Genomic DNA, 16620 nt, shown 5'->3' on the forward strand with positions numbered 1-16620 from the left:
GAAATACCAGTGAAATGTTTTACTGTGCATAAACAGACTGGTGAAAAGGTATTCATTCAGTCCCTATAACTTATCTTCGGTAGAGGATGGGGGCATGCACTGGATACCTTCAAAATAAAAGCTTATTGCAGACCTTCATCCGAAACAGAATATCGTTGTACTTTACGTTCTTTTGTGGCGGATGCTGGCCAATGCTTTCAAGGTCACAAAGACTTATGCAGCCACGCAGTTCGATCAAAAGCCATATATGAAGATATTAATTGACATCTTTGTCAGTAAACGATCTGAAGCAAAAACGAAGGTAGAACAAGAAATCTTTAAACTCATTCTAAATTCAGCCTTCGGTAAGATGTGCCAGATTGTGCACAATAGGAGTCGTTATGACAATGTATCCAACCCAAAAGAATGCACCCACATCATTTCAGATCTGAATTTCGTATCGTTTATAATCTTCGAATCCAATATGGTCCTTTTACACAGGACAAAAGAAGCGTTATTTTAAATACAACATTGTCGCTGGCAATGCCATATTATAAATTTCAAAAAAAAATTCATGTTAGAATTTGGTTACAATATGTGTAAGCTTCAATGGCCGAGGGACGGACAAGCTTAAGTTTATTATTAGGACACAGAACCATTAGGGTTAAAAGTTAAAACTAAAAATTTTTTAGACGGTTTGGAATAGAGTCTGCATATTAGCTCTCGAATGGACTACACCAACTGGGACTAGACCATTTCTCCGGAGCTAGTGAAGCAACAGACCCCAAATTATTTGTGGTTCTTAATTTCCCTACGGGAAGCGACTTAATAACCCACGGTATGTTTACAGGGCCGAAGGCTTACTCTTTGCAAACGCACAATGAGGATATAAAAAATTCTGCAAGGGGGTGCCTTCACACTATGTAAAGGAACATTTCGACATCTGTGTTTTTAGGAACTGTGTAGAGAATAATTTAGTTCCAAGAGCGAGTATCATGGCTATTCACTCTTTAAAATACAAAAAAACTATATAGTTCGAGTATGGAAAAATGTCATGTCGGCCACTTCAGACAAAGTGTTTGTGCGCGTGGACAGTGTGAGAGTACTACCACACAGTTACTACCTGACTTCAGATCGATACCTATGTGTAGAGTTTAGACGGCGTCTCAGTCTGGAGAAAGCCCAATAGTTGATGGGAGGGAGTCTATTTTTTCTCAATCTCTATCCCTGACAGTATCCAGCTCAGTAGTGTGTGATTTTTTCTAGTCGTTTTCTAGTGTTTTTATTTGATTATATTTATTTAGTTTTTGCACAAGGCAGAATCATTGTTTTAAAAAATTGCTTAATGTTATGCTATTATTTTACCAGCAATGCAATCGCACCGGCTTGACCCGCCCGCTTTGGGTATGTCCATGTGTTCTTTAATGTCTAAATACTTTATTAATTTATATGTAAATATATAGTCAAGTGATTTTGTAAATATGTAGTGCTATTATTTGTATTACAGAAACCATGCATTTTACATTCGGAGTATTTATCAGAAGGAGTAACATACAGTATTATACAGAGGGGTAATAACTATCAATCTAAAACCCCTTTCAGATCATTTCTTCGCGGACCTTCAATGTCTGGAAAAACAAAACTTTTAATGATAATAGTTCAAGATTGTAATAAAATGTATTTACAAAATCCGAAAAGAACTTACTGTTGCTATAATGTTTGACAAGAGTCCTATCAAAAAATAAAGAGTATTGAACCTTACATAAAATTCATACGGGGAATTGACTTGTTTAATATTATTGAACCAAACTCGTGGTTGATTATTGATGATTCAGCTGAACCCAGTGAAGGATGATCTCAGGAGATGTTACAGTTATTCAAGTTTCGATCTTATCACGAAGAAGTTTCAGTAACGGTTGTTCTCCACAATATCTTTCGTCAGATTAAATGTATGAGAACACTTGCTTTTAATGTTATTTACTATATTATCTATAAGGTGGATAGCAATTCAATTTCTCTTATAACTTTAAAAAACCAAATATATTCTGGTGAACCAAAATTTTTACTCTCGGCATACAATCAAGCTACTAATCAACCGCATGGTTACATTCTATTGGATATCAATCAAAACACACCCTATGAGTTACGTATGGTCACGGATATTTTTGATAATGAAATTACTGTATATATATCTGTGAAGAGTACAAAAAGGTCATTAGTTGCCATCATGACACCCAAGAAACTAAATGAAAACAGACATTTATTTCCTGTTTAGGAAGACTAGACCCAAACACGGTATTGACAATGATTTCATTATTCTTCTATCTGAGATTTGTTTGAATTTTACAGAAGGCAATATTCAACTGCCTGAATTAGTTAAGCTACGGACAAAGCAACATCGTTCACTTTTACGGTGCCTTAGCTTGCAAAAAGAAAGGAAAAGATTTTAAAGGAAAACGACTTGTTCAGGAGGGTGGTAGTTTCATTAGTTTTACTGCCAATAATCGCGGGAGTTGTAAACACTATTCTCTTTATGGCTAAACCTTACAAATTGACACCAATAGAACTCGCCCTTTCGCCAAAAGATTATTCTGAAGATAATCTCGATAAATTTATTAACAATGAGACAATTGCCAATGGTGCAAAATTGATTTTGCTTCAAAATTCCCTTCGGCGTGTCGGAAAGTATAAACCCTTTCGTCAAAGACCCCTCAAAGTAGATGTTATTGATCAACCTCCAAGTTCTGAAAGCTCTGAAATTGTGAAAGCGACAAAACAAGAAGAAGCTTTATCTAAAGGTTTGTCTAGTGTTGTAGACTTAATACCTCCATCGTATCGTGGGCAAAGTAAAAGACTCTTTACCTATCTTGCTGAAAATGAACATTTTCAAATTGATGGTAGTAGGAGTGAAGTTTAAATCCATGGTAAGAGTTACAATTTATTTGATTTAGTTTCAAATTTGAGTGCAAATTATAGATGACTTTTTACGAGTATGAATTACAAAAAGTTTCGCAGGGGTAGGAGACGTTTTCTTGTTCGCTGGCTAGGATACAAATCTGATTTTGATTCTCGGATTGCCACTGAAGACGCTCATAATACCTAATGATTTTTATATGAGATTCGTTTCAAATGTCTCTCTCTCCTTTCATCAAATTCGAGGTAAGGTATGAAGGTGCTCTTGTTGACTGTATTCTTAAAAATACTGAATATATCTTGAGAAAGGCTTAAATATGATATAAAAGTTTGACCTCAGGATTGGCCACTCTTTAGTGAGGAATGAATGGAATCGATTAACTCTGGTGAATCACCTCACCATACAAGGGATATGGTAGCATGACTAATGTGTGTCGTGCTGTCAATAGAAGAATTTCAGCTTGTGAAAATCTTGTATTCAAATTGAACTATTCAATGGAACAGGACAAGATTTAAATTAGTTTTCCTATTGAGAATGAAAAGGTTATTCTCAGCGATAGTCTAAGTGGTGTCTTTGGTTTAAAGCAAAATATAGTCAATTGTCGAAGTGCTGGAAGCACCAGTGACATAGATCGTGTCATTTTTGCAGAATACACACCCTGCTTCTCATTAGACAATGGTATATTTCTTTTTGCGTTCTCTGTTGAGACATCGAGAGTTGACAGTAGCAAATTTCCCACATAGAACGTTGGTGAGCACAAGCAACAATCTTTGAAATTATGCAAGTTATATAAAGTTCATGTTGATGACTACAATGTCCTATAGGCTATTGAGAGGTATGGCTATTGAACATTAATATAAAACGTACACTGACACTACAATTATACTTAAAGATGTGACAACTAAATATTTACACTTGGTGGCGAAAATGAATCATTAGATATTTAATATACCTTGATTGTTGCCTCTCAACGTTAATATTTTTATAAAGCAATGACTTTCTCCGTCCAATTTTATTTTGCAAAAACCACTTGGAACTAAACCTGGTGCAACAGTCTCTCTAACCTGGAAAATACTTAATGTATGAAAACAACAGGTTATGAGTTCTGTTGCTTGGGCAATTGAGAAATTAAGAGCTAGTTGAAATAATATCAAACTGCTCGTTCTCCACATCATCACAAAACCACTACATAATGCTACGGGTACACGTACCAGTACCAATACGTGGTTTATCATTGGTTGAATTCCTTCAAAACTTGCTTTTGTAATCTTAAAAAATGCTACTGCTGTAGGATCACGGAAAAATTCTCCACATGAATTTGAAATGTTTGAACTTTCATATCTTGCATGTAAAGTAAATGGAATTCCGCTTTACAATTTATCCTTTGATAAATCCTACTGGACTCTTCACGAATTGACAATGCAATCTCTAGATCGAGATTCACAATTATTTGAAAATGGTATAACCGAAAAAATGTTTGCAAAAACTTATGGTATGATTGTATTAGATTTGTCCGGTACTCTAGACATGACTATTTCCCGAACAGGCACCGTACGTTGAGAGTGTACCTTATCCGAACCATTGGAGAAGATTATTTCATTAATTTCACTAAATCAATTTGAATCATATTGGTAAATCACCCTTTATGCCAGTGTTCTATTAGACCTGGCGTCATGAACACAAGTCAAACAATCAATATATTCAATTTGGATCCCCACATGTCCAAATACAAATCATATTGCGTACCCTTGGATTTCCTCGACCATAATAAAGGCTTTGACAATTCCTTTATCTTTGTTAATAGTAGCCCATATAGTGTAAAGACGGGGCATCTGCTATGCATCTTTCAAACAGGGAAGAATATTGAATTTTTTGATTCAGATTGCCTACCGTAAGCTTTCGACACGCCCCACATTTATAACTTTCTTGAGCAAAGTGGAAAATCTGTTATCCTAAATTGGATGCAATTATAAGATTCATACACCAAAAGTTGTGGTTTTCATGTACTATTTTTCGGTGTCACTGATATATTTACTGTGAATTTCTTAGTATTTATGGTGACAATCCTCGATTGAACGATTTCCTAGTTGAAAATACTCTTTCTTACCTCTATAATATAAACTTCAGTTCCTTAAAAGTGAAAGGCTTTAAAAATGTTTGTAAATTTGCTTATTAATAAAAATCGCATATACATACCTCTGCGTCCTTTAGATCTCTTCTTCCATGTATAGGTAACCATGTATAAGTTCCATGTATAAGTGGCAGCAAGTTGGCAGGATTCAACTTGTGTTCATCTTGGCATGCAAAGTCAGAGTCACATTTTCTACAGTATAATCTAATTTGTTTTTAATATATCTCTTCGGAAAATCAATAATAATATCTTGATTCATATTATAAAATTCACGTTGTTCCAAGTTGCTTATTTGAAGCAATGTCACATACGAAATTATCATATGAAGAATCACTTTCTGTAACAACGAGATAAAAGTCAGTAGTAGCTGGTATCTTCATGCGATGTCGTAAAAACCAGAATCCTGTTATTATTCCAGTAATTTGAGCGTAGGGCCAGGTTCTTTCGCCAAAAACAATTTAAAGTCTCTTAAAAATAAAATTAAATCACGTTTAGAGTTTTTTGCAATCATACCAGGGTAAGTATTTTCCCATTGCTCACACTTATCATAGTGACAATATGAACAGAGGAAACGTCTAGTGTGAGAATCACAAATCTCTTCAAGACAGGAATTACAGTCTTTAATTTGCACTGCGTATCCTCTACGTAATTTACATGAATTGCAAAATCTACACTTTTCACTATAGTCATCACGATTCTAACAGGATGACCAGCTGCTCAATGTATGTGACCATAATGGATATGTTTAAAACATTTTCAATTTTGACTGTCTCACTTCTAAAAAGAAGCTGACATCATCAATAAAATGAATGTCTTCTAGGAGGAGAAGTAATAAAAAACTAAACTTGTTTGGACTGAATTTTCTAAATTGTCGACTTATTTTTGTTGCCTTGCAAATGGCCGTCTAGGTAGTGCTTAAAAGCAAAAAGATAACATCATTTTTTTGTTTCAATTAATACGTCAATGAATGGAGTAAATGTACCTGGACCACGACGAAAAAGTTTCATGTAATAGTCCAAAGATGGTAACTCATTTCTTATTATATTGTTAAGTATTCTTTGCGAAATTATTTTCCATTGAAGAGTTAACTCGAGAAAATTATCATCTAGAATCAAACTTTTTTCCTAAGCCACTAGATTTCGTATGATTTTTTGGTTCTAAAATTCAGTCATTTTTATCCTGACACTCTTTACTAATTATAGACCAACAATAATTCTTTCTCACTAGTAACAAACTTACTCCTTTTTATAGGTTAACTAGCTGTTGGGGTGGCGCTTCGCGCCACCCCAATACCTATTTGGTGGGGGTGCTTCGCAACCACCCCCCAAAGCCCCCCGCGCGCGTAAGTCGTTACGTGCCATATTAGTTACGTGCCATTGTAGTTGTGTCCCTGTGTCCCACCTGTGAATGTGTCCCTGTGTCCTGGTCGTCATTTATATTCCCTGTGTCCCGGTCGTCATTTGTGTCCCGGTATCCCAGTCTCTAATTTCTCTTTGAGTGTCCCGTTCGTCATTTATATTCCCTTTGTCCCGGTCGTCATTTGTGTCCCGGTCTGTAATTTCTCTTTGAGTGTTTTTTCTTTTTAGTTTTTTTTTAGTTTTTTACCTTTTTTTCTTTTTTCAGTTTTCTTTTTCTTCTTTATTTTTCAGCGTCACTATGAAATACATGTCGCCGAACCTTTGTTCTTTTAACTAAAATCTGGTAGGCATTGATGACCTTATCCAAGTCAAAATCCCAAACCCAATCATCATCGCTATCATTTTCAGTTTTGATATGTTTTCACTCTCGCTGTCCAGGGGGATTTTCATCTAACTGCGCGGTTTTGCGTTCTTTAGCCGCAAGCCTGTTTTCATGCTGTTCTTGTGATTCCTCGGCACGTTTTCTTTTCTTACTTTCTCTATCAGCCGCAAGTCTTTTGGCATAGACTGTTGAGCAGCTTCCTCGGCTGTTGCCATTCTAGGTTCTTCAGTCTTTGAAAAATTTCTCTTTCAATGATCTTCTTACAATTAAAAATTTGTCTTTGAACGATTTTCTTAAATACCTGTGTCCTGGTCGTCATTTATATTTCCTGTATCCCGGTCGTCATTTGTGTCCCGGTATCCCAGTCTGTAATTTCTCTTTGAGTGTCCCGGTCGTCATTTATATATCCTGTCCCGGTCGTCATTTGTGTCTTGGTCTGTAATTTCTCTTTGAGTGTTTTTTCTTTTTAGTTTTTTTTTTAGTTGTTTACCTTTTTCAATTTTCTTTTTCTTCTTTATTTTTCAGCGTCACTATGAAATATAAATCGCCGAACCTTTGTTTTTTTTTAACTAAAACCTGGTAGGCATTGATGACCTTATCCAGGTCAAAATCCCAAACCCAATCATCATCGCTATCATTTTCAGTTTTGATATGTTTTGACTCTCGCTGTTCAGGTGGATTTTCATCTAACTGCGTGGTTTTGCGTTCTTTAGCCGCAAGCCTATTTTCATGCTGTTCTTGTGATTCCTCGGCACGCTTTCTTTTCTTACTTTCTCTATGAGCCGCAAGCCTGTTTTCATGCTGTTCTTGTGATTCCTCGGTACGCTTTCTTTTCTTACTTTCTCTATCAGCCGCAAGTCTTTTGGCATAGACTCTTTGAGCAGCTTCCTCGGCTGTTGCCATTGTAGGTTCTTCAGTCATTTTACAATTAAAAATTTCTCTTTCAACGATCTTCTTACAATTAAAAATTTGTCTTTGAACGATTTTCTTAAATACTTATAATGACGTCATATACTAAGCATCGTCATAACAAACATGACGACAACTAACTTCATGACGACATACAGCTCAATCCTTATAATGACGTCAGTCGACAGACAGACAAACAACTTATTTTTTTATATATAGATTTAGATCGTCTTCTTCAATTTATTTCACTAATGCTTTTAATTCGTCTTGTAATCTTTGTACATGCATTATATTCACTTTTGTTGCAAATCATAACTGTTCTTTCGATTTGAATTTTCGATTGAAGCCCCTGAAGGTTTTTCCCTACACTCTTAGGATTTTACCATAACGATCAAAGAAAACAGGATTTGGTGGGGCTCTGAAGGTTTTTCCTTTTACATAACTAGGTTTTTAAACAATAAAAAACTATGATGTAGTATTTGCCTGAGTAAAAAACCCTATTACATGAAAACTAAAGAAATCCTGGGCCTCGTAGGTTTTTTAAACAATCAAAGAAAAAATAATATATATTACTTTGTATGTACCTACATCTCTTAGAAATGAATTCATATTGCGTAACATATTCCTGCGTCTTGAAGAAGTTTAAAAAAAGTGTCGGGCTGGGATTCTAAGTTATAGGTTTGTCAACGAATCCACAATGCAGTCAATACTATTGTTTTCCAAATCATTCTGGATATTACTACTTCCATGAGAAATTTTTCCAGGAAAGCCTCCCCACCCCCAGTGGAAAGTTGTTTCCGTCGAAAATTCCCACTTGGAAAGTTTCTCCCGTGAAAGTGTTCCCCTTGGAGAAATTTTTTATCGTAGAAAATTCCTCCCATGGAAGAATCCTCAAAATAATTCCAGTTCCGCTGAAAATGTCTCCAGTATGGTTCCCCCTGAACATCAAGTCTAAAATCGAGTCGGCAAAGAGAACGTAAGCCAAATAAAAAGAATTTTGCATAGCATTTCTGATAAATTCTCCCAGTGTAAGAGTTCCCTGTAAACTTTACCACCGGCAACGTCCGTCCCCAATGAAATTTCTCCCAGTGAAAAATCCCTCAGCAGGAATCCTCCTCCCCCAAAAATGTCTATATACTTTCCAATAACAAATACTATGCGTAAACAACGGGCAAAACTCATAAATCGCAACCCTTTACCCAGAGGTTGTGGGGGATGATGTTGTCCTCAAAGGAATAGTTATTGGACCTTTCAACTATTTTGAACAAAATGGCTATCTAAAAATCCTGATCGGACGACTTCGGTAAAAAGGAGTCGTGGAATTGGAAACTACCTACCCTCTAATCTTTTTTGTCACTCAAAGATGACACTTTAACTTTCAATTTTCTTGAAAATAATCGCTCCACCGATTTTGGATCATTGATTCGATATAATCACCCCTGGGGAAAAAAAGAAAAAAAACGTTCGTCCGCGATCTTTCTTCAGGCGACAAACACGTATACAACATAGTAAAAGTCCGTATTTTTGATGCACAGTATTTTGAAACACAGTAAGTCCGTATTTTTGCAGATGAAAGCTTAAAACTTCTAAAGAGCGGTTTTCTGATACGTCATATCTTGATTTTCATCAAGATTCCTTTAAGTTTGGGATGTATCTTCCTTTTTTAGAATCGGGAAATTTCCTCAGGCTCGTAGCTTTTGATGTGCTAAATAAACTAAATAGATTCCATATGTTTGGAATATTCTTTTGATGTATTCCTTTGCCAATTCTTTTATGCATCTATGAATATATAAATTCTGCTTTTTAGAGTTTTGGTTACTATTTAGCCGAGTTTCTTCTTACTTACAATTCACAAACGTCAAAAACAAAAAATTTTAAGCAATTTACCGTTACCTAGAGCGGATTTACACGCTTTTGCCTTTCGTATTTTCTTGTTTATTGGAGCTAACAGTAATTCAAACTTTTTTTTTTCTTTGTTTATTGGAAAAAATAAAAATTAGTACCAAACTAATTTTTTGTCATAAATTGTTTTTTAATAAAATTCAGATCAGAGCTTGGGAAGACATCTTCGAAAAACATGCCAACTGCGTGGAAAACATTAGAAAATATAGGAGGGATGGTAAGAACCTTGAGACTCTGAAGGAAGGAAACAGGCCCAGAGGGTCCTCCATTTTCTTTTAATGTGTGGCTAAAATATTAATCGACAAACAGGGAAACATTCCCTTAAAAAAGAAAATTATTTAGTTTCTAATTGTAGAGGGAAAATACCCCAGTCCGTTCCCTATTGGTTCCCAGACAAATCCTAGTTTTTGTTATAAATTTTTCAATTTAAACGAAACAAATGTTTCTAGCTTTTTGTTTTTTTACATTCGAGTATATACTTAATCTTAGCTAAATATCAAATATTTGTTTTAGCATTCAACCTTCTGCGATGCCAGATTTTCGATATTTTCCTCTGCTTCACCAGGCCATTTCTAATGTGCAGCCATCCTACGAAGATAAGACACCATCTCTTCAAACGAGCCTCAGTGAGAAAGCTGAAGCTGAGGGCAGGTTTTTTCTTCCGAAGCTTTTGACCAGACAAACAGTAACCTCTGTAGTTACGATACCTACAGTAGGAAGTGAGACGCAGTCATTAGGAATAGATTGCACAGTTCCTGGGCAGTCTATACCAGAAAACGTCTGTCATCCCTCAAGTAAGATTTTCCCTATTTTAAAAAAGAAGTTGCATAAATGTATTCTCCTTCGAAGATCCTAAAGATGAAGATTCTTTAAACCTAACAGGACTTTGGCAGGGGTCGCTCCTTACTTTCAGTTGAAAAAACATGTTTTTTATTTAAATTTCTGATCGACTTTCTGAAATAATGGTGATAATTCCTGCACCCCCTTCATGGAAAAATTATCTTCTGCCAACGTAAAATTCCTACTTGAAGAGATCCTTCTATGTACCCCCCCACCAGAAAAATAGCCCCTTGAAAATGTCTGCATACTGCCAAATAACCAATACGTCTAGTAAGGGTCAATTAGTACAACCAATACGTAAGTAAGGGTCTCTGATACGTTGAATCTGGTGATGTGATTTTCAATAAGATTCTATGACTCTTAGAGGGTGTTTCCCCCTTTTTTCGAAAATAAGGCAAATTTTCTCAGGTTCAATACTTTTGATGAGTAAGATTAAAACTGATGAAACTTATATAATTAAAATCAGTATAAAAATCTAATTCTTTCGATGTATCTATTGGTATGAAAATTCAGTCTTTTAGAGTGTCGTTTACTATTGAGCCAGGTCGCTCCTTACTTATAGTTCATTACCACGAACTGTTCGATAAAGTGTGTTACACTGTAGGATAACGTTATACATCATATTATGTTTACGGTATTTCTATATTTGTCTACATACTATATTAGATTATATATTATTTTTATGCTATAACGTTATAATGCTATGCTACTACAGATCCTACTAATAAATCAGTATTAATTTTGTCTTTGAACTGTGAGGACCTAAACTGGATTTAACTCTGAATCTAATTGGATTGCGCAACTAGTGAAATTGAGTACAGTAAGAGATTAAGAAATATTATTAATTTTGAGGATTAAAAGAGTGTACTCTGGCCTTAATTTAAGTGACAATTTAAAGAACTTTTAATACGGATTCAGTATTAAATTAAAAGTATGTTTTCAGACTTTACAGCTATATGTTTTGAAGGAGTGACCTTTGGGAGAATATAAGCAATTACGCTACGACAAAGTTGGGAGAAAAAAAATAAGCAGAAGAGGGGTGAGAGAGTTGTTTGCAAGAGGCGTAGTACCCGCCGGGCTTGCCTCTTAAATTGCGGAGACAAGGTACAGCCTCCAACGTTTCCTTTACTTCTCTTGCAAGTGAAGTTTTTTTTCTTCACTTCATATTTTTTGCGGTTTATTTTTTGCCACCTTAAAATGCCAAAGTTTAGGCAGTTCGACTTGGTTTTAGTCCACTTTGCAGATTATCCTCTCTGGCCATCAAGAATAATGAAAGTTACAACTAAGGGTGACGGAGATTCCAAATACCTTGTTTTCTGCTACGATCAGCATAGTGAATATATAGTCGCTGAGTCAAATATCACTTCCGAAAAGGCTAAATTTCAACAGGCCTCAAAAAACAAATCAAAAGGAGTAGATAAAGCTTTCGCTGAGCTAGAGTCGATGCCCGATATATATCGTAGAAGTAAGACTTTTGCCACTATGAATCTTACTCTGGCTGACCCTGAACCTGCCACCTCAGGTCTACTTGGCCAAGTGGCTACGGTGCAGGCTGAGTTGGAAAAAACTAAGTTGAGTCCAAAAAATGGTATAGCCCGTGAAGTAGCGGAAATGGCTACTGGTGGTGGCTCTGCGGATACAATTGTCAGCGAAGTGTACGACTATATTGCGGTTGAATATAATCCTAAATTTGAAAAGCTTGAAAAATCACTCAAAACCCTAAAAACACTTATTGAAAATCTTGAGGAGCGCGTTAATCGCATAGAGATGAGGCTTGATAATTATGACCAAGAAGTTCTGCTTAATAGTCTCGTAATCCATGGAATGAAACAACAGCCAGGTGTTAACCTGAATACCACTGTGATTGATTTGGTTAAGCAGAATTTAGGCGTTAGTGATATAACGGATAGTCATATTACAAGCGCATTTCGATTCCGGCAGAATATGATCAGTGCAGATGGTTCTGGTAAAGTAGCTCCCATAATGGTGAAGTTTCAGAGCAAAGATATTGTCCGAAGAGTCTTCAAATAAAAAGCAAAATTAGCGCGTACCGGTGTATACATCACTGAGGCTTTAACAAAGCGTCGAAGAGACATTTTGAACATGGCGAGAGACAAGTTTGGTGTGAAGTATGTTTGGACAGACCATTTTAATGTCCTTGTGAAAAGGCCAAGTGACCCTTCCATTCGCAGAACAAGGTCACTTGTTGATTGTATGTGATTTTGTTGATTAGTTTTTTTTTTGTTTTTTTTTCTTTTTCAGATATTTTTTTTATTTTGATTTTTATTGTTCGATAGTAACACCAATATTTACTATTTTTCGTTTTGATGGGTACTGATCTACTAAGTTTGCGGCTTAAACGATATGAACAAGACCCATTTGATATTGACGAATATTTAATATCTAAGCTTGTGGCAGAGCAGTCTACTTTAAGTTTTCGGCCGGGTCGTTCTAGCAAGTATATTAATGGACCTGTAGACATTAATAAAAGAATAAATGAGTGGGTTGTTTGTGCGTGGAACTGCCACATTACGTCATCTTATCATGATATTGTTCAGTTTATGTATGAAAATACTTCTATTCAGTTGCTTGCTTTATATGAAACGTATTTGGGTAGGGATAGTCTTCTCTCGTTCTATAGTTTTCCAGGGTATTGTTTAGAATCGAAAAACCGTTCAAAAATAGGCAGAGGAGGCCTGGCGTTTCTAGTAAGGGACTCTTTACAGTATAAGGTGCGTGATGATCTTGAGGTTTGGCTAGAGGGTGAGTTTGAAAGTTTTTCTGTTGAAGTTAGATTTGAAGAAAAGAATTTTTTATTTTTGTATTATTTATAGACCACCAAGTGCTATGTTTGATCGTTTTATATCTGGTTTTGATGATTTAATGCTGAATGTAAAAGTTTCAGGTTTGGAATTTATGATAATGGGTGATTTTAATTATGATTTGAAAACACTAGCTGGTATGAATCTTGATTTTTAAATTCCATGTCATCTCACGATCTATACCCTGTGGTCAGAGTTCCGACAAGGATCACCGAGCATTATGCGACCTTGATTGACAACATATTTGTTTCGTCACGTCAAGTAGCAACTACATGCGCAGATTTTATAATTTCGTCTATCTCTGATCACCTGCCAGTCCTAGCTAGATTAGAACTTCACATAAAAAAACAAGTACTGAAGCGTAATATACAGATACGAGATCTGAAGCCAGCGAACGTTAAAATGTTTTCAGAAGAGCTAGGTGCTGTAAATTGGGAGAGTATATTTAGGGAGAATAACCCACCTTTGGCTTTCGAAACGTTCAACACCACGCTGCTAGGTATTTATGACTTGACATGCCCACTGAAAAGAATGAAAATATGAAAAAAACAGCGAGAAAACCGTGGGTTGATGATGAGCTTTTGCGAATGGTTGATATAAGAAATGCGTTTAGTTCTGCACAGTTTAAGGATCAACGTAATCTAGTTAACTCCACTAGACGAAAGAAAATGAGATACTTTTATGGCGCAGAATTTAAGAAAAATGCATCAAACCTTAAAGCTGAAAGTGATCAGACCTTAAAGCTCTGAAGTGATCAGAGGTGGTCCTGCTCCACAACAGTATAGCCTAAATGCTGGTGGCGAAATAGTTCGAGATCTTGACAAAGTATGTGATTTGTTTGCTTATCATTTCTCGAAGATTGGTGAAACTGTTCAGAGTGCAGGAGCAGTGAAAAACGAGTTGCTGATAGAAGAATCAAATTTTGAAGACCTAAGAGGTCAATATTTTGAAATGAAATTAGATCCCTGCGATTCTGTAGAAATAGAGAAGATTGTTTCTTCAATAAAATCAAACAGTGCTGGGACCGATGGCCTCAACCTACGAACTCTAAAATCAGTGCTTCCGAATATTCTTCCAGTACTAGTATTTTTGATAAGTCTGTCAATGGCAGAGGGTAAATTTCCCCGTTTGCTGAAAATGACCAAAGTCATCCAGCTTCCAAAGTCTGGGACTGTAAGTGACCTTTCAAATTAGAGACCTATATCAATACTACCCATCATTTCAAAGCTATATGAAAAAATAGTGCACAAAAGACTATATGAGCATCTAACAAATTGTGGATTTCTGTCTGAAACTCAATTTGGATTTATAAAAAGACATTCAACTGTGCATGCCACTTTATATTTAATTGATAAGGTAAACGGTGCAATGGAAAAAAAAACTATTTTTGTATGACAATTTTCATTGATTTTAAGAAAGCTTTTGATACTGTTGATTTTGGAATTTTGTTGGATAGATTGTCGAAGTTAGGTATTAGGAATAAGTGTTTGAGTTGGTTTGAGTCGTATTTGCGAGGTAGAAGTGTAAAAGTTGCAATAAATAATGAAGTTTAACAGGTTTACCCATTGAATTGCGGAGTGCCACAAGGTTCTGTCCTAGGTCCTCTTTTATTTTTAATTTATGTAGATAGTATGAGATTTTTTGTCCCTGGTTACTTAACGTCTTTTGCCGACGACACTGCTATAACTGTTATTGCCAAATCGTTGCCGGACTTGATAGACCGAGCAAACAGTGCTTTAAAGGGACTTTATACGTTTGTTACACTCAGTAAACTTGCTGTTAATGCTTCAAAAACAAATTAAATGGTTTTTAGAAGGACTGGTGAGCCCCAAGATTTACCTTCAGATATTAAGTACAATGGTGTTTCTTTGAAACAAGTCCGAGAAACGCGTTACCTCGGGTTTCTTCTTGACTTCAAACTGAGTTGGATGGCGCACAATGACCTAGTTTCCTGCAAAGTGTCAAGGGGAGTTGGGATGCTGTGGCGTCTAAAAAATGTGCTTCCTTTGAAAGTTTTAATGTCACTGTACCATACTTTAATAGCGTCGTATATAAATTATGGTTGTTTAATCTGGGCTAGTAACTTTCAGTCTAATTATATGAGAGTTCAAGTGCAACAGGATAAGGCAATTAGAACTCTAGGAAATTATGATCGTGGAAGTGGGCTAGTAACTTTCAGTCTAATTATGAGTCTATTTAGACACTGACTCTTTTAGACTCTTTTTCAACACTGTGTCTATTTAGAAGAAGTTTGATATTTTGGATGTTGGAAAAATCAGAGACACGCAGATTGGTATCTTAGTATATCAATGTCTACATAATTTAGGGCCTAATATTTTTAATGATTTTTTAGTTTGGTTCTTCTTATTATGATTATGACACGCGAAATTCGAATAATCTTGTTCATGAGTTTCGGAATACTTCCCGGTCGGCTCATGTCATCAGATACATGGGACCGTCCGTCTGGAATCCATTCCCACAGCAAGTTAAGGAATCAGAAAGTCTGCCTCAGCTGAAACGTCGCCTCAAGGCCCATCTTCTGAACAATTAGTAATGTTGAGTATTTTAGATTGAGAAAAGGTTATCTCCCCCCATTTTGTTAAATTGATCATTAGTTTTTGTTTTGTTTCCTTTTTTGTTTTTTTTTTCTTTTTGTAGTTTATTTATCTTATTTATTTTTCTTTTTGATGTAAGCGAAATATTTTAAAGAAATAGATCGTATTTGATGTCAGCTATGCTTACAGGCAATTGTGGCCTATTTTTTTTTAGCTGATGAATGAAAGTTTATTGTATTGTTTTTTGAATAAAGTTACCTACCTTATATTATTACATAATACTCGCACATTGCCATATTATATACCGTAATAAAGAGTTCAACGGTGCAAATAAACAACTTTTTAATTAGTCATGTTTTCAACTTAGTTTTTTACATATTTAATGCATTTTTTATATTTAAAATTTTTTCTGTTTTACAGTTGTTTTTCCTCCTGTTCCTGATGGTTTTACCCTGAAACAGTACTGTCAATCAATCGTAAGTTTCTTACTTTATTTTAAGTTGAAAAGACAATAAGAAATACTAGGCATTACTGAGAAAACAGTAAATTGAACTTCTTCTGTTTACTTCTGTAGACATATTTTATCGTTAAAAAAAAAATTTACTCATTTTAATCTCTTGCTCAGTTTAGTCAGTTTTAATGTACTGTTAGTAAGGAGTGACTCAGGCTAACAGTAACCGAACTCTTAATAACAGGAATGCTCAAAAAAATTAATACATCAAAAGTATTAGACTTTTATACTGATTCCAAATATATGGAATTAATTAATGCTACCGATTAAAAAAATACGAGCCTAGGGAAAATTTGATTGATCTTTTGACAAAGGAG

At 35.4% G+C, this 16620-nt stretch overlaps 1 protein-coding gene across 6 annotated transcripts in view; it reads left to right on the plus strand.

Annotated features, from left to right (window-relative positions):
* The window catches only part of LOC136028215 (uncharacterized), a 177216-nt gene that overhangs the window by 154438 nt on the left and 6158 nt on the right, over nt 1–16620 (plus strand). For all 6 annotated transcript variants that reach the window (XM_065705928.1, XM_065705927.1, XM_065705929.1 and 3 more), the window contains 2 exons: nt 10089–10369; nt 16213–16268. In XM_065705928.1, the coding sequence (XP_065562000.1) occupies nt 10089–10369; nt 16213–16268 (337 nt within the window). The remainder of the gene's footprint in view (nt 1–10088; nt 10370–16212; nt 16269–16620) is intronic.

The sequence above is a fragment of the Artemia franciscana genome, chromosome 6 (assembly GCF_032884065.1).
Source record: "Artemia franciscana chromosome 6, ASM3288406v1, whole genome shotgun sequence".
NCBI classification, from domain to species: Eukaryota; Metazoa; Arthropoda; class Branchiopoda; order Anostraca; family Artemiidae; genus Artemia; species Artemia franciscana.